At 43.9% G+C, this 22,844-nt stretch overlaps 3 protein-coding genes across 8 annotated transcripts; 2 read left to right on the top strand and 1 right to left on the bottom strand.

Annotated features, from left to right (window-relative positions):
- The first annotated feature begins 1,511 nt into the window (after positions 1 to 1,511).
- Positions 1,512 to 4,678, top strand: LOC129170731 (small integral membrane protein 36-like). The gene is made up of 2 exons (XM_054758620.1): positions 1,512 to 1,818; positions 4,660 to 4,678. The coding sequence occupies exon 1, from the start codon at positions 1,512 to 1,514 to the stop codon at positions 1,812 to 1,814; it is 303 nt and encodes a 100-aa protein (XP_054614595.1). The 3' UTR covers positions 1,815 to 1,818; positions 4,660 to 4,678.
- mmd (monocyte to macrophage differentiation-associated) lies at positions 1,675 to 10,875 on the top strand. Of its 6 annotated transcripts, XM_054758612.1 has the most exons (9): positions 1,947 to 2,014; positions 4,660 to 4,738; positions 6,512 to 6,574; positions 8,236 to 8,317; positions 8,387 to 8,547; positions 8,619 to 8,693; positions 8,769 to 8,870; positions 10,025 to 10,094; positions 10,168 to 10,875. In XM_054758612.1, exons 3-9 carry the CDS (start codon positions 6,549 to 6,551, stop codon positions 10,369 to 10,371), a joined length of 720 nt encoding a protein of 239 aa, XP_054614587.1. In that variant the 5' UTR covers positions 1,947 to 2,014; positions 4,660 to 4,738; positions 6,512 to 6,548; the 3' UTR covers positions 10,372 to 10,875. The 6 variants fall into 6 exon arrangements, with proteins under 6 accessions (XP_054614591.1, XP_054614585.1, XP_054614587.1 ...); XM_054758616.1 differs by lacking the exons at positions 1,947 to 2,014; positions 4,660 to 4,738 and adding an exon at positions 1,675 to 1,818; XM_054758610.1 differs by lacking the exon at positions 4,660 to 4,738 and having other exon boundaries at positions 1,818 to 2,014.
- A 433-nt stretch (positions 10,876 to 11,308) lies between these two features.
- On the bottom strand, positions 11,309 to 19,695 carry hlfa (HLF transcription factor, PAR bZIP family member a). The gene is made up of 4 exons (XM_054758609.1): positions 19,406 to 19,695; positions 17,177 to 17,518; positions 12,336 to 12,550; positions 11,309 to 12,220 (listed from the first exon to the last, which is right to left on the bottom strand). Exons 1-4 carry the CDS (start codon positions 19,518 to 19,520, stop codon positions 12,005 to 12,007), a joined length of 888 nt encoding a protein of 295 aa, XP_054614584.1. The 5' UTR covers positions 19,521 to 19,695; the 3' UTR covers positions 11,309 to 12,004.
- Between the last annotated feature and the right edge of the window lie 3,149 nt (positions 19,696 to 22,844).

Raw genomic sequence — 22,844 nt, 5'->3', positions numbered from 1 at the left:
TCTGCCTTTTGGGTGCAGAACGATTTGTTGACATTGTGGGTTTTGTCGGGAGGAAAACTTACAGAGTTCAGTCACACTGCTAACTGTTTGCTAGCGTTGGAACACAACAGGAGACAGGCACGAAGGAGATTGATAATGGTCTACAGCCCATCAGGACGCAGAGCACAATGCATATACGGAGGGTCAATAAGAGCAAGCACCGTCCACAATAGTCTTTTTTGTCACATGTCATTCATGCATGGGGAAGGGGGTGTGAATTGGAGAGGTCAGGGTGTGTTTAGTGAGAAGGTGAACAAACAAACTAACAACACATCCTCTTCCAGGAGGTCTGGACTGACTGGCACCAGCTCAGATGGACGTCCAAGATAGTCCAAAGGAACACACCCCACCCAGGGGACGAGAACACATCCTCTGCTCACCTCTGGTAAGCAAACACTACCAAACATAACCTCCTCTCTGTATCATTTATAAAAGCACACAATTAATATCACCCAAGTCTTTGGTTTTTACTGCCGTTTTCCCCTTTGAACATTTGGTTTCAACCGCCATTAGTGGTCACTGCCCCCTGCAGGCGTACTGTAGTCACGATCATGAACACAAAACCCTTGAAAAGCAACGTAAACATATCAAACGCATCGTCTGTGTGTATAATAAATAAATTCAACTCACCGCTCAAACCAGTCAGGCGACGACGCTGCTCCCTGCTGCCCCAAAGCTGCAATAACACCTAAAGTGGAAAGGACTTTACTGCAATCAGGCAGTTTCCCTCCTGGATGCGACTTCCTGCTTCCACACCTGTGTCACGTGACACGCCCCCCGGGTGTGAGAGGTCATACGAAACGTCACGTGACCTCCTGGCGCGAGGCAAGCTAATGTCAGATAGCGTGGGAGATGCTAAATGAGTGTTCAGATGACTAAATGGGTACGTTTAATCTAAATACTGACACACAGGCAGCATAAGGAGGCAGATTATAGATTATGGACTTGAAATGACTGACAGGCTTTAATCTGATGTTCAAAAAAAAATTTTCTGTAAAGACATCATCTTGGCATGCTAACATGCTAGCGTTCCTCTAGTCGCGCTTCCCTCCACCCTTCCCGGCCGGAATTTAGCCAGATGGCCGCTGTTGCCAATCCCCTCTCACAATCGAGATTAAGATTACGCCACAAACACACACACACACACACACACACACACACACACACACAGATAAAGAGTAGAGATGCAGGATGTGCGTTGACGTGCGAGCAGATGATATAAGAGAGAATCCGTCAGAGAGTTGAGGCTTAACTTATTAAATTGATCGCAGAAACGGGAGGTTTGGAGTGGAGCAGCGGCGCCGATTCAAGTCTTTGCAGCGCTGAGCTAAAAAGAGCGGCTAAACTATGATAAGACGAGTGGCTAAACTAAGCTAAGCCGAGCGGGACACAGACGATGGACGGCGCCGGGATCGTGCGCCCGTAGCGTCGGTGCAAGGCCACGGGTGTGGGGGTCGGGGGGGGAATAAAGGATGGGCTTCCTGGAGAACTACCAGGAGATCGACCCGGTCACGCTGAATCTCTGCATCCTGATCGCCAGCTACGTCATCCTGCTGCTGGTCTTCCTCATCTCGTGTATCATGTACGACTGCCGCGGCAAGGACCCCACCAAGGAGTACGCCCCCGACCCCCAGCCCAGCCAGTCCCCCATTCGCCTGGTGGTCATGCAGAGCTCTCCGGCCCCCGTGGGGCGCTGGGACACGGCCAGCATGATCACCACCTACCACGAGCCCTCGCACGCCGACTTCAGGGAGAAGAAGAGCACCATGGTCTGAGGAGGTGCGCTTCTTTTTACACTTTCACATTAAAAGTTTTCTTTTTGGGACTCCCTGCACTCGGACGCTAAAGCAGAGCGACGTGCACGCACGTCTTTAGGTGCACGTGAAATCCCGCTCGTGGATATCAGATGTCACAAGTGATAAGGCGCCATGTTGTTTAGACGCACACTTCGTCGGGACGCTGCCACGGGATTAAGGTGAGCAAAACAAGCGCACACACGCCGTCCAGGTGGGAACAAGCGTCTCCGCCACTGGACGCCAGTGACGTTCTCCATTTCCTGTTTGCCTGCCATTCAGGGATTAGTCTTCAACATTTGCTTAAGTCTGCTCGCACTGACGTCATTCTTCAAGTTGGGACGGCTCCAAGGAAGGAGTCTTCAATATCCTCCTCAACATGCTAGCTCAGGGGGGGCCAAACTTTTTCCTCTAGCGGGGGCCACATAGTGATAAATGAAATGTGATAGTTCTTTACACATGGAGATATGTTTTATATATATTTCAATGCATCTCCGTTTTGTCATATGCAGTCGGTGGGAAAGACAATTATTAAGATCAACTTCACTCACGTTTTTGCGCTTGTTTTTGTATTTTACCATTTTTCTCTGAAATGATCTTCGTAAATGTTCTTTTTGGAATATGATGACTTTATTCCCATATCATAACATTTTTCCCCAAACAAATTTTCCAGCTTTATTTTGTTTTGTTTGCTTGTCATAATGTTACAACTTTTTTTTAAAAAATAACCTATTTTTGAAATATTATTTAAAAAAGTACGGTTTTTCGTCATAATATTGTGAGTTCATTCTCATAAAATCGTTAGAAAACAACTGATTTCTCTTAATAGTTTGACTTTATTCTCCTAAAATTACAGCATTTTTGTTTCATTTGTGGCGGTGTTGTTTTTTTCAAATTTCCATCTATTTCAACTTTCTTCTTGTCAATTTTCTTCTCGTAATTATGACTTTATTCCAATAATATTTTGACTTTATTTCCATAACATTATAAAAAAAAATCCCAAACCTATTTTCCAAAAATGACAACTTTGTTTAGTTTATTATTTTACTATGACTTTTAAAAATTTACATTTTTTCTTTAATATTTCAACTCTATGCTACTAAAATGACATTATTTTTCCTCATAATATTCCCAGTTTATTCTTGTAAAATTGTGACCTTTTTCTCATTAGAACACAACTTTTTTCTCTTAAAATTGTGACTTTATTGTCTTAAAATTACAGCTGTTTTTTTTTATTCCTGCTGTTGTTTTTTTATTTCCAACTATTTCAACTTTGTTCTGGCAAATTTTCTTCCCGTAATTACAACTTTATTCCCATAATATTTTGACATTATTCTTGTCTACTGTACTACTGTATTAATTGTTTTGTTTGTTTCTCATAATATCATGACTTTTATTTAACTTTATGTGACTAAAATGAAATTACTTTTCCTCATAAGATTATAACATCATTCTCGTAAAAAGAACACTTTGTCTTGTTAGATTTCAGCTTTTTTCTTTTCATATTTTGACTTTATTCTTGTAACATTAGTGCAGATTTTTTTTGTTTGTTTTCTTGTTAAATTATATTTTTAGAATATGCTACGGGCCAACAAAAAAACAGGCGCGGACCGCACTTTGGGCACCCGTGTGCTAGCTGAAGCACATTCACCAGGATGATCAGGCTTTCCCATATGTTCATTTATTTGTGGCGGGCTTTTGTTTTTGTTTTTTTGGGGAAGTTGTTTTTTTTTAGATTTGGTGCTATTTTCTCACCCTTGCTCACAATCGCATTATAAAAGTATTGTTGTCATTACAACTCTGAGCAGTAGATGGCATAAATTTGGCTTAAATTTGCCAGCGACAGCCAGCAGCTAGCTTGACAACCGAGAGCATACGGACAGATGGTCATCAAACACGGCGACACGCTTACTCACAGTACAAACCAAAAAATAAACAGCACAACATGGAACAGGTAAGTTAACGCACAACAACCATGAACTAGCATTCTGTGTGGGTAACAACAAATACATGACTTTAACTGTTATTTAGAAAGTGCCCGCAAGGCATGCTGGGTTGCGACAACTCCCCTCAACGTTGCAAGACAGTGAGATACAGTTTTCGATGTACAATGGAGGCCACGACACATCGTGAATGTTCTTTTTTTTTTCAGTCATCCATGCGTGTTATAAGGAGCCTTAGCTTTAGCAAAAAGCTGAAGGGCGTTCTAATGGAAGTGTTAGTCATACTGAGAAGAGTTACTACATCATGACAGACAAACATTTCTTGGAAAGTGGACACAAGTAATCCAATAGGCTGAGCTTCAACCCAGTGGGCGGGGCTAAATGGCAATGTTAGGTAACCACATAGTACAAACTTGTACATGTATTCCATGTTTCATGGCGAAAATAACGGTAAAAAAACAAGTTTGCTTGGTCTTGAAAGTCCAGTAAGGCAGAAAAATAACTTTGTAGCTTCTGGGATTAATCATTTCATCACTCGTTTTTCTTCTAGCACGTTTACATCCATGATAAGCAGCTGTTCAGTCCCTCCACTTATGATTACTGAAGACATTGTTGGTAATAAAGTGTGTCCAAGTTGTCAGTAATCTTGACTGAAGGAAAGTCAGAGCTTTTCCAGAGCGAGCATGCCAGCCTCAGCGCGACAGCGCTCAGATGAAGCGGCTGCTAACGTAACAAAAAGCTTCACAAGTCCCACAAACGACATCAAATATGTGAATAAATATGAATAATAAAACATTATGTTACACTGACTGTGGGTCAGCAGGTGTTGACGTCACGTGACACACCAAAAGCCTAAAGCCCGTCGTGACTTTTCACCTCTGCAGTACGGGAACAGACAAGTTCACGTTTGGATCTGAGAAAGGAGAGTCCAGTAGCGTCCAGTTCAAATCCCCGTAGGCACAGGTGCGTTTTGTTGTTTCTTGTTTTGTATGTTCCCAAAATTGCTGCCGGACACCAAAACGACTGGCTTCCTGCTTATTTTGGAACATGGGTTCTTGAGACTTTTTTGTGCATCCTGTCATGATTGACAACTCCACCACATTTCGTGACGTTCTATAAAACTTCGGGACGCCTGAAACATCACTATTTTCACCAAACCGGACGCGCTTGCAAATTTTGGTGAGTTTTCATGCTTGTTAAGGCCCTCAAAAATGCAAGAATGTCACAAAATACATATATTTTTAAACATAATAAGTCTCTAAGTAAGAAGTCTCAATAGTACAGGTCCATTTGTCATTACGTTTGGCAGGAAGGCGGCGCCCGCTTTGAAAGTGGAAGTAAACAGACACCCCCCTTCCTATTGGGTGGGAAAAAGCTTGTCATCAATCAATCAATCAATCAATGACTTTTAAATAATGACAGAACAGAGAAAAAACTAAACTAAGAGTCCAACCTGCCATGCGGAACGTGACATTTAGACATTTGCCGACTCTGATTTGACGTTTTTACAGGAATTTAGGCCCAGTGTGATAAGATAAAGAAATCTAAAATCCTTTTTAAGGTGAAATATAAACACAAAAGTATGTAAAAACGCCAAACTAAACCCTGGAAAAGCGTGGCACCGCATTTTTCCGCGTTGATCCTTCGGCACCCCTGCTTTTCGCTGCCATTCGCATAGACTGTAAGCACGCTAACAGTCTGCCAGTGCTGACATGATATCGCACAAGTGTAATCTATCTTTATCTAGCTGGCCTGTATCACGCCGTTTATGAGTGAAGCTGCTCGTTGGCCGTGACGATGAGTTGGTGAGTGCAGCTTTAAGTTGGACAATTGCACGGGAAGCTTACATAAACGCTCTCATTTCACTGATCAACTTACTGCGCTTACGTAACCGTGACAACGTGACACCCGCTGACAGGACACGACCCCATTATATGCTTATTTATTTCAATCTAACTTGATTTACACATTGAACAAACAAAAAAAAATATTTTAGATGTATATATTGAGTATTATTTCTATCTTGTCCGTTGCATTGACCTCTGTCACATTATGTGAGAACAAGTTCAGTATGAATAACGAAGAGGGGTAGAATTGAATAAGCTCTGCTTCTTCATACTCCTTTTGAACATGTGGAATTGCCAATTGTAATATGTGATGTATACCGGGGAAAACGTATATATGTCCAAATTAAACCATTTATAACTTAACTATAATGTGTAAAACGTATTTGAAAGTTTATTTTCATGTGCTTACATGTTTGTCCTGATTTTTTGTTTATGTTTTTGTTTCCTAATTTGCATTGTTGTATTATTTTATATTGCTAATGTATTGATATTAGTTCATCTGTGAACGTCAACAAGTCCTCATTAGACCACGCCTTTCCAACATCTGATTGGCCAAACATTCGACCCCCTCTGCGTTGATTGGCTCACCCTGCTGTCTCTCGCCTAGTGGGTCCGACATTTCACCGGGGCGGCCTTGTTGCTCTCGCCGGGCTGCTCTCCTCCTGAGCGTCCTTATCATGATGGATCTTTCTACCTCAAATGTTTAAGAGCCACTGAACTTGATCCAGGATGCCATGGCGAAAAAGACTCAAGCGGTGCCTTATTGCTAGGGTTAGAAGCTAGGTAGCTAGTAGGCGGCTGGCTAATGCACGCTAACGCGTTAGCATTGCTAGAACCGTGCAGCTTCATTGTTATACTTTTGTACCTCTTTTTTATTCATCTTTTTTAGCTCCTCGCTGTGCTGCTGCAGACAACAAGACGCAGCCATGAAGAGCGCGCATAGCTTGCAGAGGTGAGTTGAAGAATGTTGATCTTCACGACGACTGCTACGTCACCAACACGCGACTCTGTTGTTTGGCGGCTTACACACTCAGCTGGTTTGAAAGCAAACCCTCCACATACAAGCCTGATCTAAATCTTAAAACCAGTTGAAAAATTGCTAGCATTTTGCAAATTTGGATTCTAAGGAAGTTTTAAGTAGAGCTACAATATGCAAAAACAAGAAGGGGGAGTGAGACAAAAAGCACTGTGAAAAAGTCATTTATTGAAAACAACAATTAAACTGAAATGGGCTGTTTATTCGCTGATCAAAAGTGTAAGACCACAGGCTATAAAAGCCAAAATCTGCTAAAAAAAATTTCATTTACTGTCGGGCATTCACACTGTCATGCCATCCTGATGGCTAAAGCTCAGAAGCTTTCTCTTTTTGAACGTGGTCTGATTGCGTGCCATTGCTGCTGAGGTTGGGTGCAGTAAATCAGTCATTCTACATTTTTTGAAAGATCCTGAGCATTGTGGAACAAAAAAGTCAAGTGGTAGACCCAAAAAAAATCACACCTGCTCTGAGCTGGAGGATCCGATCAAGACACAGGGCGGTCTTCCACCCACATTAAGGCCCTGACTGGTGCCGACTGCAGCACAGTAACCATGAGACGGCATCTGCGGGAAAAGGGTTTAAAAAACAAAAAAGGTATTCAAGACCTCGTCTCCTTCAACGCCACAAAACTGCCCGTTTAGACTTTGCCAGGGAGGATCAAACATGGGACATTGAAAAGTGGAAAAAAAAGTTTAATCTCTGATGAGAAAAAATGTAACCTTGACGGTCCAGATGGCTTCCAACGTTACTGGCATGACAAGGAGATCCCACCTGAGATGTTTTCTACCCTGCACAGTGGAGGGGGGTCCTTCATGGTCTGGGGTGCTTTTTCATTCAGTGGAACACCGGAGCTTCAGGATGCTTACGTGCAGATGTTGCAGCGGGCATCCCTCATGACTGAGGGCTCTCATCTACTTCAGGGAGAACATCGCTCTTGTGGACCATCCTGCATGTTCTCCTCATTGAAATCCCACAGAGAACATTTGGGGATGGATGGCAAGGGAAGTTTATAAAAATGGACATCAGTTCCAGACAGTTGATGCCCTTGGTGAAGCCATCTTCAGCACGTGGAGCAATGTTCCCACTAGCCTCCTGGAAACACTGGCATCAAGCATGCCCAAAGCCATTTTGGAAGTGATGAACAAGAACGGTGGAGCTACTCATTACCGAGTCCTACTGAGAACATTTTTTGTTCTGGTTTGGAGAGTTTTTTGTTATTTTTTGAGCGATGGTCTTTAACTTTTGATCAGCTGATGAACAGCCTATTTCAGTTGAATTGTTGCTTTCAATAAATTACTTTTTGAAAATGCTTTTTGTTTCGCTCCCCGTTCTTGTTTTTGCATGTTGTAGCTCTACTTAAAACCTCATTCAGATCCAAATGTGCAAAATGCTAATTCTAGCAATTTTTCAACTGGTTTTAAGATTTTGATCAGGAGTGTATATGATGTGATGAATGAATTAGCACTTGATGGTGTAGCATAGCGTACTTTAGCATATTATTTCTTAACAGTTAGTGCCAACTCTTTGAAAAGGGTTAGCATCCATTCATTTGTGGCTAACACTGATGTGTGTTTCAGGTTCATGAACAGGCGTCCCTCCGCCAACTGTCGCTACCAGCCTACCTGCTACGAGCACGCCGCCAACTGCTACACGCATGCAGTGAGTGTCCGCCTACCGCCATTGACATGCTCGCCGACACTCTGCTCATCCTTTTCTCTGTCGCCCTAGTTCCTGATCGCGCCCGCCTTGGTGGGCATGGCGCTGCTGCACCGCCTGTCAGACACCCAGTGGCAGCGCATGACGGCGTGGGTGTACGGCCTGGGCCTGTGCGCCCTCTTCCTGGTCTCCACCGTCTTCCACGTCATTACCTGGAAGAAAAGTCACATGAGGTGTGGGGGGGATGGGGAGTTGGGGAGGGGCCTCCTTGAGGCGTTTGATTGAGGTTGTGCTGACGTTGCAGGGAGGTGGAGCACTGCTTCCACATGTGCGACAGGGTGGTCATCTACGTCTTCATCGCCGCCTCCTACACGCCGTGGTGAGTCTTACATCACGTCTCATCCTCTAATACGCCGCTCTAACGCGATGACGCCATCTTGTTTTGTCTCTGCAGGCTGAACCTGCGAGAACTGGGCCCCCTCGCTGCTCACATGCGCTGGTTTGTGTGGCTGATGGCGGCCGCCGGGACCATCTACGTCTTCAACTACCATGAAAAGTATTATTCAGGATCATTACTAGCATTCTGAAAAACACCTCAATCAACATTTTCTTGCTTAGAATTTTTTGTTGTTGTCACACCCACCAGTGTTTCCCACAGAACTGTGATGACATCATCATCTAATTTGCATAAATGGTTATGATGAATGCACATGTCATTTTTTGGATGCTGCGGGAGACAAGAAGTGAGCAAAAAAAAATGAAACGCAAAGCAAATATTTTCTTCTGTTGCTTTGTTTTTTGTTTTTTTTTTACGTCACTAGCAAGACAGAGCTGCCTGCGAGTGCTTTTAGATGCAGCCCCCGCTGCTCGTTGAGAAGAGCAATACATGCTTTCATGTTAAAACAGGGGTGCCCAAACTTTTTCCAGCAAGGGTCACATAGTGAGAAATGAAATATGCTAAGAGGTTATATATATTTCAAGAAGAAAACTGCATCTCAGCTTTGTCATGTAGGTTAAAAAAAAAGCCCATTATTAATATCAACTTCACATTTTTGCTGGGGTTTTTTCATATATTTCAGCTTTTTTCTTAAACAATCTGTGTAAATTTTCTTTTCCTAAGTATGACTTTATTCCCATAGTATTTTGACCTTATTCTCATAACATTGGAACTTTTTCCGTAACCTGATTTTCCAAATAATGTGTTTTGTTTCTCATATTACGACTTTTGAAAAATATATATATTTCAAAAATATTTCAACTTTATGCTACTAAAATCGCATTCTTTTTATTCGTTTTTTTTTTTTTTTACATTATAATTTTTCTTGTTGAATTACATCTTTTTTTGTTAATATTTTGACTTTATCCTTGTAAAATTGCTGATTTTTCAGTTTTTGCTGTCTTATTTTCTGTTTTGCTGTGATGTTTTTTGAATGTTCTGCATGCCACAAATGGCACCCGGGCCGCAGTTTGGACACACCTGGGTCCACACCTGTGTTTTCCAAAAGTCTCTAGATTTGTTGCTAGCGGCATTTTTGAAAGAGAATCTAAAGGCGTGCGGACACTTGCAAGCCGCCACAAATGAATAATGTATGAAACACTGGAGTTGAACTAAAATTCTAAAAAAATGTTTCAAAATGAGATCGCATGTTAATGTGAATTGAGATATATATTTTGTGCATCATTACCTCGTGATGATGTTTGTGTTGCCAGGTACAAAGTGGTGGAGTTGGCCTTCTACTTGACGATGGGATTCTTCCCAGCATCGGTGGTCACCTCCATGGTGAGTCTGGCGCCCCCTCGTGGCTCACGTGAGCACAGCAGCTTTTAAGAGGCGGTCTCTTTAAACCTTCCAGAACAACACGGAGGGTCTTCACGAGCTGGCGTGTGGCGGCCTCATCTACTGCCTGGGCGTGGTCTTCTTCAAGAGTGACGGCGTCATCCCCTTCGCCCACGCCATCTGGCACGTGTTTGTGGCGCTGGCGGCCGCCGTGCACTACTACGCCATCTGGAAGTACCTTTTCAAGCCCTCCGCCGCCGACGCCCTCCCCCACTCGTGAGCCCCTCAAACGTTTACGACAGCAACTTGTTTACCCTTTTCCTACATGGACCACTTGTTTTAAAGACACTTTTACACTTTGGACCAAACTTTTGTACCACTTAATGTCATTCCACTGCCAGGTAGGAGGAGCCAAGATGCAGTGAGGGGGGGTTATCTTTAAAAAACCTCCTGTCACGTTGAGGACAAGGAAGAAAGTCAAAATCTCCAAGTGTTAGCGGGTCTCATGTTTGGCTAAACTCAAGATGGACGCATGCGGGGGCGGAGCCTAGCCCATGATCAACGAACTGGTTTTTTTTAACGATGTTTTGGTGACCCCTGCTGGTCTTTTGCTGCATTTCAGGTTGTGTGACGTGAGTGGTGCTGAAAAGAGCCTCATAATGACCTCATGTTTGTCCTCGTGTGCGCATGCGTGTTCTTGCAGTGATTTTGTAAACGTTGGCCTTCCCGCCGTCATCTTTGTGGTGCTACTCGCTCCTCTCATTGCAACAATAAAAGGCAAGAAAAGTGCACGTCGTCTTTTATTCCATACACAAAAGCCAACAGGTATGAATTTTGAGCGGTTACCTGTTGCCATGGCTACGCCGCGACGTCCATCTCCATGGCGACGAGGCACATTGAATGGCAGGGTGAGCTGACGGCACCCAAGATGGCAACCGTTTCCCGACGGTGACGTCGCGGCGGCTTCTGGCGAAAACTGTTCGCCGCAGTAACCATGACAACCTCACAAAAGTGGAGAGCTGCTTTTAAACACGTAAAGTCTGACAACCTAATTTGTGCCATCTAGTCACTACACCAGGGGGCGCCCTTTTGCTCGTCCATCACTCAGGTCAGGTCCGCTGGCCTCCCCTCACTGCAACATCACCCACACTAAACAGGCTTGACTGGTCATGTGACGTAAACAGAAAATATGAAAATACCAGTAGAAGTGCCGGGTGTTATAGTCTTAAAGTCTTTTAATATTCTGGATCTGTTATGCATTTAAAATACATAGTTCAGTTCAGTTGTGTATAGGAAAAATACTGTACAAAACAACAACGTATAGATTAGGTTTATATAAACATCTCTTGTAACCAATATATCTTCTCTGGAGCGATTGGTTTGGTGTAACCAGCCAACGTTTGCTTTTCCTTGCTCAGCACATCCTTTACATTCATGCCGCCATCTTGGCCAAGACGGGCGGCGGCTACGCAGACACGGGGGTTCTACCATGTAGCGGGAGCAGGGTGGAGTTTGGGGGCGCAGAAGGATGGGATGGGGGCGGGGTCTTACAAGGGTCAACACAAGCAGAAAAAAAAAGACCAACTTTGCAAAAATGAAAAAAGGAAAGAATTCATGCTGAAAGGACATCATCTGTCGTGGAGCAACATGGCGGCGGGGGAGCGGATTGTGAGCGATGCTGTAGTGCACGGAGGCGGCGGCTTTATTGCTCGCTGGTGAACCGCGGCTGAGAGAGCGGAGCTGAGCGCAGTGAGATGTTACGAGAAGATAAGTGACACGTCACATGGCTTTAGCGGGAGAACAAAGTGACAAACTGACAGACGTGTTGGCGTCACCAAGAGACACTTTGTCCTTTAAAGGGAGGGCGGGGTCAAGGGTTGAGGGTCAGGAATGGGCAGGTGGAGGGCGGGGCCTCACAGCGGCCCGTGCCGGGCCTCGTATTTGGCCACAACGTTCTTGCAGCGACCCAGCTCCTTCCGCAGGTCGGCCACCTCCATGCGCAGGGCAGCGTTCTCCTTCTCTAGGAAGCCGGCCCGGATGGCAATCTGGTTCTCCTTCAGCCGCCGAGCATCTCGAGAGCGCTTGGCCGCCACGTTGTTCTTTCTGCGACGGGCCCAGTACTTGTCGTCCTGCAGGGTTGGCAAGGAAAACAACTTAACACCTCCAGGGCGTCACTTCTTTTTACACTTGTAAGACAGTTAACATGTGACTTCAAACATTGCCCTTCCTGCCCCAAGAGGTCACCTTCAGGTCTTCGGGGATGAAGACTTTGCGGGCCTTCTTGATCATGGGCTGCGGTTTCAGCTCCTCGGGGGAGAACTTTCGTTTCCTGGGATCAAACACTGCCTGGCCGGGAACGCTGGACAGAGCAAGGTCTGCCGGGTCGGGCTCGTAGGTGAGGGGCACCTGAATGGACTCTGGGTCGATGGGGCTGGGCGTGTCCCGGGCTGAGGGCAGCGCTGTGTGAACAAGAGAAGACCACGTTGGCGCTCCTTATTGAACCGCAATCACAATCATTTACGCTTTGTTTTGACTATATTATATATACTATTATATATATATATATATATGCATTGTATAAATATTATGTATACAGTATATGTATTATTTGTTGTATATTTCATTATATGTGCTTAGATTATTTTTTCCAATAGTATATTATTTTTTATATTTGACTATATTTTAATTTACAACATATTGTATGATTTTTAAAAAATATTTTATCATATTGGATATATTATATCAATAATATTGAAATTATTTTAATACATTTTTATAGATTATATTTATTTTTTATTATATACACTATTATATATATATGCAATGTATAAATATTATGTATACAGTATATGTATTATTTTTTTATGTATTTTATTATATGCATTTATATTTTTTTACATAGTATATATTTTTTATTATATATAGAAATTATTTACATATTTTTTTATATATTTTATATTAGATTTTTTTATATGTATTCTTTTTATACACTTAATTATTATAATATATGATTTTTAAAATAGTTTATTTTATAGTTTTATTTATTATAATGCACATTGTATCTTATGTGATTTAAACAAATATTTTAGATATTATATAAATTACACAGAAATTAGTTTAAAATACTTTTAATGAATGTATTTATATATTATATAATGTTTCTGTGAACGCATCAAGACAACGTGAGGCAGCAACGCCTCATCCGGCCAGCAGGTGGTGCCGTGCACACGCTTTATAATAGTGTGGCCAAAAGGAGACCGGCAAAAACAGGACTTGTTTTCCTGCCGTGTTGTCTGGTTGCTAGGCAACAAGAGTCCGCTTCACCGTGACTGTCTGGCTCGGCCCGATCCATCAGAACTGTGCCGTGACCCTGCTGCCATTCACAAAGCTTCTTAGCCCGCTAAAAGAGGCCGTCCACTGAGCCGCTAATTAGTACAAAGGTGAGCGAGCGGCTAAAAACGTCTGATTGGTTCCTTTGTTGACACTATACAGGAAGTAAGTGATTCAATAAATGTACTGTATTATGAATGTTTATGGTTTCCAAACACCAGGCGGCCTCGTCACATGACCACAGCCATGGTAGGATGAACTTGGATGGATCTCCTGCAGGCCAAACACAGCTTGTCAGGGGTCAAAGGGCGCACAGATTTTTTCTCACAGCTAATCGGCTTTAAGGCGACAACTTTATTCTTTCAAACCACGTAGCTTAGCATCAACACACGCTCGGCTAATTCTTATCATGCTAAGTCAACTTCAGGATAAAAAAAACTCACGTTTCGCCACAGGCTGGTGCCACACTGCCTTTCAAAATAAAAGTAGGGCCCAACTCCTTTGTCGGTGCTCCTGAGGCCGTACAATTCACAACTCAAAAACCACAGCCATCACACACATTTGGCTTTTTCTTTGGCTTTCTGTGTCACCAGTATCAAGTTTAGACAGGAAGTAGGTGTGGACATTCAACTCCAGTGTCGCCATACGCAAACTCACTTGTTAGCAAAGCAAGCATTTTACGCTATAAACACTGCTTCACTTCTTTTTACACTTGTATGAAATATGTTACAAATGTACACTTAATAAAGCCAGTGTTTCCCATACATTCCTAATGATACCAGAGTTTGACCCTGGAACAGATCATTTGTATTTCTATTGGTTCCTGTGGGAGAGACTGAAGAAACCCAAGCTAGACTTCCAAGCTTTAGAACTTTAAGTTTCTATTTAATATAGAAGTCGTGCAGGTTCATGTTTGCTTTGCGAGTCATGCAAGACACGTCAATCCTGCCTGCCTTGCAGGTCACATGACCACTCGCCCAGCCAGCTCGGCAACCTCACACTCTGGCCCCGCCTCCTGTGGCGGCCAACGGCAGCCCACTGAGCCCCGCCCCCTGAGCCCACCACCCTGGTAAGATGATCGACCACCTGCTGCACCTGCCCGCACGTGCACGCTCACACGCACACACATTGTGCTTGTTGTGGGGAACACAATAGTGCACGTGACACGCGCACGCCCGAGTCCATGTGACACCGAGCGAGTAGAGGCTGTGCTTGGCGAAGGAGGGGGTAGGGCGAGATTGAGTCTCGAGGGGAAGGGGGCATGGTGAGCTGCACATGGTGCCTGCATGTGTGTGTCACATGGCCCAGCACGCTGCAGGAAAGCCCTCAAAGTCTCTCACACACACGAACACACACACACACACACACACACACACACACACACACACACACACACACACACACACACACACACACACCAGGACGCTGGTGGAACACCATGCTATGCTGACAACCACACGACACTCCTGTTGCCACTTCCTGTCTCACACACATACACACATACACTAATGTCAACATTATTGACAAGTCCATGGGAGCGTTTGACATCGCGTGACAACCCCCTTGCTGCTGTGCAAGTTGTTTACTTGTAAAAAGTGGGCGGCCCTCCTGTTTTGGCAGTTAAGTGGGCGGGGCTAGAGGCCCTCCCCTTTGGCAGGACAGACCAAACAATGTCTCACATCCTCTCAGCAAAATAAAAGCTCCACGCCAACAAAATTGTCCGTCCTCAAAATGAAAGCATCCTTCTGGGAGCTTCTCAACAACAACAACCTTCTTCCTGTCAGACAAAAGCACTCACACGACTTCATTCCCACTACTTCCTGCTAGCGAGCGCGCAGCTTTGCTCTTGTTTTGACTTCCCAACACAACCGCACGACTGACCATCACCATGACAACATCACATTGTTCAAGACGTGACTCCAGATTAGGGCCAAATGTAGCAAGTTATCAGTCCGCTATTGTTAGAAAGAACTACAACCTGTCAATGACGTCTAGGGTTCCCCTAGGATTTTTTTGAAGCTGTGGTGGTGGGCTGCATGAGAGGGCGGACTGCCGCCGATGTGTCATGCCGCTGTTACGTCTGCAACATTTTTTAAAATTATTATGACAAGTGACACTTTTTAGGACTTTATTATGCTTTACTTTATTACTATTACTATTACTTTATTATTAACACTTTTCAACAACCAGCAGAACACAAAGCGGGAACATGGCAAAAGTGGCAAATTCAATGGCAAGGTTGGCGAGAGCACTTCTTAAATGTCAATCCTCCTTTGGTACCTGACCTATTTAGTCCAATACTACTATGTGACGAGTACAAAAGTACAACATTTTGTACTATTTGACATTTAATTTGATGCCTGTGGGAAATGAATTGTTCGGTAATCTATATTTTAGTTTAAAATAACATCAAAATATTTGTTATAGAAATGTGTCGTGTATAAAAGGTATAAGTTCAGAGTCCAGGGTCGTGGTAGCACAGGTGTATCTAACTCGCAGCACTATTATCCAACTACTTTAAGAAAGAAGAGGTGAGCCATTTGTGTTTTATGCAACTGCAAACATTTCATCGTACTTTATCTACAAAGCACATCTCCACTTTGTGCTCATTCGTCATTAAATACAGGCGCCATATAAAAATACTAAGAGGTGAAGCAAATGTTCTTTGATGAGCTACTGCTAGCATACGAGCTACCTGTTGGAGACCCCCGTGACAGCATCACTATCTTCAAGCTTGACAGTTTATGTTACACAACGAGCATTTTGAAGACAAACCGCAGGTATGATGATAACGAGAGCAATACTGTTAAGTGACATATCTCATGAACTTGATAGCCACTTGTAGCTCGCCCGTGGGACAAAAACGAGCTGGGTAGCTTCCGCCAGAGGGGCGCTGAGCCAGACAACGTGTGTAAAAGATGCCAGAAAGTGGAATGTGGTTGAAACGTGAGCCATCACACATGCTGGAATAGATAAGAAACACAGTTCACGTGTATCAGGGTGGCAAACTCGCATCGCACATGAGGCCAAAACTCTTAAGCCTACTTTAGGTTGTGGGTCAAACTGGACATTATTTTTACTTTTGGTCCGAATGTGGCACCCTTATTAAGAATGGTTGTGAATTTCATGCTATATACACAATAAATGCCAGACGAGTCGTTTAATTAGGCTTAACTATGCCGATCGCTGTAAGCACTTTGTTTGCTAAGGTCCGTGAGGCGGGCCAACTCAATGCTATTTTCCCAACAGTTTCCTGGGCCGGATTTGGCCCCTGGGCCTGGGTTTGACTCGTGTTTTTTTATCTGGTCATACATAAGCAAGTCCCAACAGGGCAGACAGGCGATTCCGGTGCATGTTTATCAAAATAAAGCGCAGTGAAACATTTTCATGATATTTTAGGTTGTTTTCAAACTAACTGTGGTCAATATGTGCCTGAACAACAAGCTATCCACGTATCTATATAGCATTTATAGGCATTCATACAATATTACTCAAAATTGTTTTAATGTTTTTTTTAAACCCCCAATTTTTAAAAGGTGTGACGACTTTTGTCGTGGAGCTGCGCCACGATCAATTACATGTAGCGGAAACCCTGATGTATGTTAATAAGCAGAGTCATGGTGTCTACTGTATTAAGTTAGCTAGTCCCATTATAATGTGTTTATGCAAGCTCCAAAGTCCATGACAAGGCTGTCAATCAAAGTTTGTGTGTGTGTGCAAACAGTGTAGAGGGGTGTGGTCATGTGTGGCCGCACCTGTTGCGCCGGGGCTGTGGAGGCACGGCTGCGGCGGCGGCATGGTCGTGTGCACGGAGGTGGTGGCGCGGTTGCTGAGGTCCACCACCAAGGGCGCAGGTGGGGCCTGAGGAGGGTGCCGGGCCTGGGGTGCACCCTGCTGCTGCTCGCCCTGAGCTGTGTTGGCGGGAATGCCGTTCTCAGACAGGAACTCCTCCAGGTCCATGTACTCCAGCTGGAAGTTGTCCCCATCGTAGGGCAGCGTCTTGTCCCACAGGGTGGGCCCCAGGAAGGCTGACTGAGGCGCGCTGGCCACGCCGCTCTCATCCTCCAACTTCTCTTTCTCCTTCTCTTTGCCAAAGCCTGGAAGACACACACACATCACTAGGTGGCGCTCACTGTACACTTTTACACACAAAAACATTTTCAAGCTGAGAACGAGTGCAAAGCAGGAAAGCCGGGGTGTCCAAACTTTTTCCATCGAGGGTCACATACTGAAAAATCAAAGCATGTGGGGGCCATTTTCATGTTTTGGTTTCGTAAAAAAAAAAAAAAAAGACCAACACCAATTCAAAAACAAGTTCAGTGTTCCCCACAGGACCGCAATCTATTTGTGGCAGGCAGCCACAGTTACATATACATAAACACCTGCCTTCATTTCAAACATAACACTTTTTTTTCCCAACTTGTGTAGTTTTTTGTCCCGCAATGAGCCGTGGGCCGCACTTTGAACACCCCTTCCCTGCAGTATCACGTCTGTGCTGGTCAGACAGGCAATGTTGACAAGCGAGGAAAAATGTATGAAGCTCGTTTTCTCGACATCACACAAACTGCTGCCGCTTTCTATGCTCCGTCCTCACGGATGAACACGTCCTCTGCTTGCTTTCATGTAGGACGTTACAAAGCAAAACAAAGGTAAAAGCCAAAGGAACAAGGACATCCAGCATCCCACACAAAGCGAGCTCAGAGAAGATGTTATATAATACGTGCCACGCTTGGCTTTCTTAGCCTTTCAGATTTAAAGGCTGTGTCGCATCATTGCTTATTTGTTTAAAAGGCATGCATGTCATGTAAGCCTGTGGTCACAAGGACATACAAACACCAACAGGGTGCTTTAAAAATCCCAGGCAGACATTTAAATCTTGACCATTTCCAAAGATGGCTGCCTCTTCATGTAATCACACGAATGGTTGCTTAAAAACTGCAATAATAATCCATCAATCAGCCATGTTGTGCCGCACAGAGGATAGTAGCAAACAACTAAAACAACGGGAGTGAGAATTACTTTGTCGGGCCTTTAAAGTGGGTCAGTGTATTCGCTTGTTTTTTAACATGCTACAATATGATCATTGTCATGCTGCACATTTATAATTCTATTTGTCTTTTTTCTTGTCATGTTTTGTCGCTAGCTAGCACTTTTCTTGATATCTCAGATAAAACATTTGTACCCAAGGCTCGGCAATTAGTGGGAACAATTTTACACAAGCATTTTTAAGTGTGTGTGTGTGTGTGTTTATCTTTAGCTTGTTTACTTGAACTTAGCCTAAATACTGTACATGTAAAACGTACTTCCTCCATAGCTAAATGCTCCATAAGGCAATCTACTTAACCTAATAATCATCAAGTACTGTACATACAAGGAGGAAATGGAAAATTTCAACACTCTCCACTTAAAATGGCCTATTAAAGTGATTCAGAAAGGGGCTTGTATTTCAAGTTACCATCGTATAAACGCTTGACCTCAATAGAAAGTTTGTTCAATTCTTGTTCTGGCGATTAGAGTGAGGCGCCCTCTATGGGCCACATAAGGGATCACTGTAATCGCCAGTAAGACGAGGGCTTTAAAAGGTTATTAAAGGTGCAGCCAAAAATTAACACGAACATTGGGTTAAATGGCAATAATTAATTATCATTTACTAGCAAATTAGCAAAGACTGTCATTTAGCTTGCAGTTAAGTCAAAAGGCGGCGAGTGGCCAAACACCTCGTCTTGTTTTGTTAACTCTTTGCATCGTCAAAACAAATAGGACGAGTCCACTTTCGACGAAGATCGTAATATGTGACTCAATGTGACAAGCGTGTGCAGGTTTCGCTGCACCGAGTCCTTCAGGGAGCTTAGCTGTCAAAGTGCGCACGTCGGCCGAATGAAAACAGCAACAAGCGTCTCCAGGAAGGTCTTGTCACTTTTATTACATCTATATATCATCATCTATATACCACATATTCCCCATAGTACGTAAAGGAAGCGTACCTTCGTCGTGGTGGAAAGGCATCTTGAGAGGGTTCTCCAGCAGGGACTTGAGGACGCCATGAGTCGGCGGCAGGAAAGTTGTGTTGATGGGAAGAGGTCTGGCCATTTTCTCCATATGTCGTCAAGGGCAACTGGAGAATAAAGTTCGCAAAGACTTTAATCCCAACGAGGTGCGGCCCGCAAGGACTCGCAAACGCTGAAAAGGACGCCGAGACTCCGCGCAGCAGCGGGACGGTGAGCAGACAGACCTGCTAGCTGGATGACTGGAGGCGGACTGGGCTAGGAGGGCGGAGGCAGCGCGGCTTTGGACCGCCATGTGCGGAAACACTCTCTGTGACGTCAAAGTTAGGGGGCGGGCCATTACTGCAACTCCAGTGAGCGCGGGACATGAAAGACACAGATCGATGATGCATTTAGGCGGCATCGGAAATAAAAGCACTTTTCACTCAGGAGCGAACAATGTTAATTCAACAAAAATCATTTATTCATTTATATCATTTGTTTATATTAAACCATACAGTCTGCTTTACATGTCTCTCATTGTAGCCTATCTCGGACAGTCATGCTAGGTAGTTAGCAACAGACTATAAAGCTAACGCAAACTGGTTTAGTAAGAAAATTTCATAATCAAGATGAAAGTACAAGTAACTATGGTGACAGTTTAAGTTTCAAGGAAACATTTAAAACAGTCAGCAGTCAAAATTTACGAATCACATCAAGTTTATTGCTAACCACTTTCATAGTTTCAAGTTTTGTAATCTTAATGGTGTCACAATTCCATGGCCACGGGGTATCCGAGCAGGAGGGTAAATGTTTGGAATTTGACCGACAGACTGAGACACCGGCTTGTTTGTGTTGAGACGTGGAACGCACATCATTCATTCATTCATTAATTAGGCTCAAATGGCGATGGACTACTCATGTCTTCACAGGCTGGAGTGAACAAACCTGCATCGTTTGACTTGAAATAACTTTCATGCGGAAGCAAACCCACAGAGTTCATTTATCATATAGTTACTTCTTGTAATAGTCAAATAATATGCGTACAATGTGCGGCTGTTTGCGCGGTGGGAACGACACAAATGTTATCTCGACCTACTTTCAGGTCTGATAGCTGCTAACTCATGAGAACTCAAGCTTAGAACGCTGACTCACGTCCTAAAAGTCGCTTGTTTGTCTTTAACGACTCGTCCATCAGCCGCCCTTGTCTCATACCTCCTCTTTACACACTCACACACACACATACACACACATACGCACGCACGCACACACACACACACACTTATCTGACAACAAGGTCAATGCAAATCGAGCAGTTGACTTCAAGGTTGAATTTCATATTTCACTTAATGTTTTAATATTTGCAACGTAATAACTACATAAATAAACATGTTTGAAGTTATTCATGTCATTTTTGACCACCTCCAATACCAAAGACAAAATATTTGTCTCCCCATACATTCATGGCGCTGCAAATGTGCACATCACAGAGTATCGACAGCGGAGTAGCGTAGCCACGTCCAGCCAAACCACACTTCCAGATGAGCTGCCCGCTTTGACACCCAAACTCCTGATGAGCAGAGAGGGTGGCTGGACTTGGGGAGCACACAGGACTCACCTCTCAAGGTGACATCAGCTGATGTGCGCAGGGTTCTGAACAAAACAAACCCACGAAAAGCAGCAGGCCCAGACAACATCTCAGGACGTGCACTTCGGGTTTGCTCATTAGAGCTAGCTGATGTGCTTGCTGACATATTTAACCTGTCGCTTGCACAAGCATCTGTACCGACCTGCTTTAAGTCCACCACCATAGTGCCCGTACCCAAGAAGAGCAACGTGACCTGCTTGAATGACTATCGCCCTATAGCACTCACTCCTATTGTAAAGAAGTGCTTTCAAAGAATAGTCATGACCCACATCAAAAAGAGCATCCCGGCAACTGTGGACCCTCTACAGTTTGCATATCGCCAGAACCGGTCCACGGATGATGCAGTCAACACTGCCATCCACACAGCCCTTTCTCACCTACAGGGCCAGGACACATATGACACAATGCTATTTATAGACTATAGCTCTGCTTTTAATACAGTCAGCCCCCACAAACTCACAAATAAGCTCCTCACACTTGGCCTGTCTCCCTCCCTCTGTAACTGGGTGTTTAACTTTCTAACAGGCAGGCCCCAGTCAGTCAGAGTCCACAATCGCACATCCAGCTCAAGAATTGTGAGCACTGGGACCCCACAGGGGTGTGTGCTGAGTCCGCTCCTCTACACGCTCTTCACCTACGATTGCGTGGCCTCCCAGAACAACACCAGCATCATTACATTTGCGGATGACACTACAGTCATCGGCCTGATCACTGGTGGTGTTGTAACATCATACAGAAGAGAGGTGGCGGACCTCATAGCTTGGTGTCGTGATAACAATCTCCTTCTCAATACAGATAAGACTAAAGAGATGATCATTGACCCAAGAACAAGGGAAAAGGAGCCACATAGACCCCTGTTTATTGATGAGACTGAGGTGGAGAGGTTGAAAACCTTCAAGTTCCTTGGCACACACATCAGCGAGGACCTCACCTGGTCTCACAACACCCAACAAATGATGAAGAAGTCCCAAAGGAGACTGTACTTCCTGAGAAGACTGAGGAAATTTGGCATGTCCACCACAATCCTGAGTTGCTTCTACAGATGCACTATGGAAAGTGTCCTTACCGCCTCCATCACTGTTTGGTACGGTAACTGTACAACACGTGATAGGAAGGCACTCCAGCGGGTGATCAAGACCTCACAGAACATTGTTGGGGCAGCCCTCCCCTCACTGCAAGACATTTATAAAACTAGAGTCCTACGAAGAACACACAACCTCATCAAGGACAGCACACATCCACAACACTCATTATTCACACTCCTACCGTCAGGCAGACGCTACAGGAGTTTGAAGTCCAGGACCACAAGGCTGGCAAACAGCTTTTACCCACAGGTCATCAGGCTTCTCAACGAAGCACTCACACACGCCGCACGCAACACAAGCACACACTCATAGCACTTTATTTATTTATTTATTGATTGATTGATTTATTTCTATTAATGTCTCCTCTGTTGTTGTTGCTTAATTTATTGGTATTTATGTTTCTTATGGTCTTATTCATTTTCTTGTGTTTTTCTTTCTTTCTTTTTCTGGGAGAATGAACAGAACAAAAATTTCATTGCATAGCAGAACCACCAGTTTTACTGTGCATATGACAATAAAACTCTTGAATCTTGAATTTTTGTTGAAAAAAAAAAAATCCAAGTTTTCTGTTTTTTCCACAGAAAACATGTCTCATTCACCCTCAGTGGGTAATAATTTATAAATATGTGATAATACAGGCAAAATATACAGCATGCATTTACCACTGTTTAAAAAAAAACACTATTTTTACATGTTTATGTCTTTG

This window comes from Dunckerocampus dactyliophorus, chromosome 18, assembly GCF_027744805.1.
Source record: "Dunckerocampus dactyliophorus isolate RoL2022-P2 chromosome 18, RoL_Ddac_1.1, whole genome shotgun sequence".
Classification (NCBI taxonomy): Eukaryota; Metazoa; Chordata; class Actinopteri; order Syngnathiformes; family Syngnathidae; genus Dunckerocampus; species Dunckerocampus dactyliophorus.
Note: the sequence above shows the minus strand (reverse complement) of the source record. Positions and strands in the feature narration are given on the sequence as shown.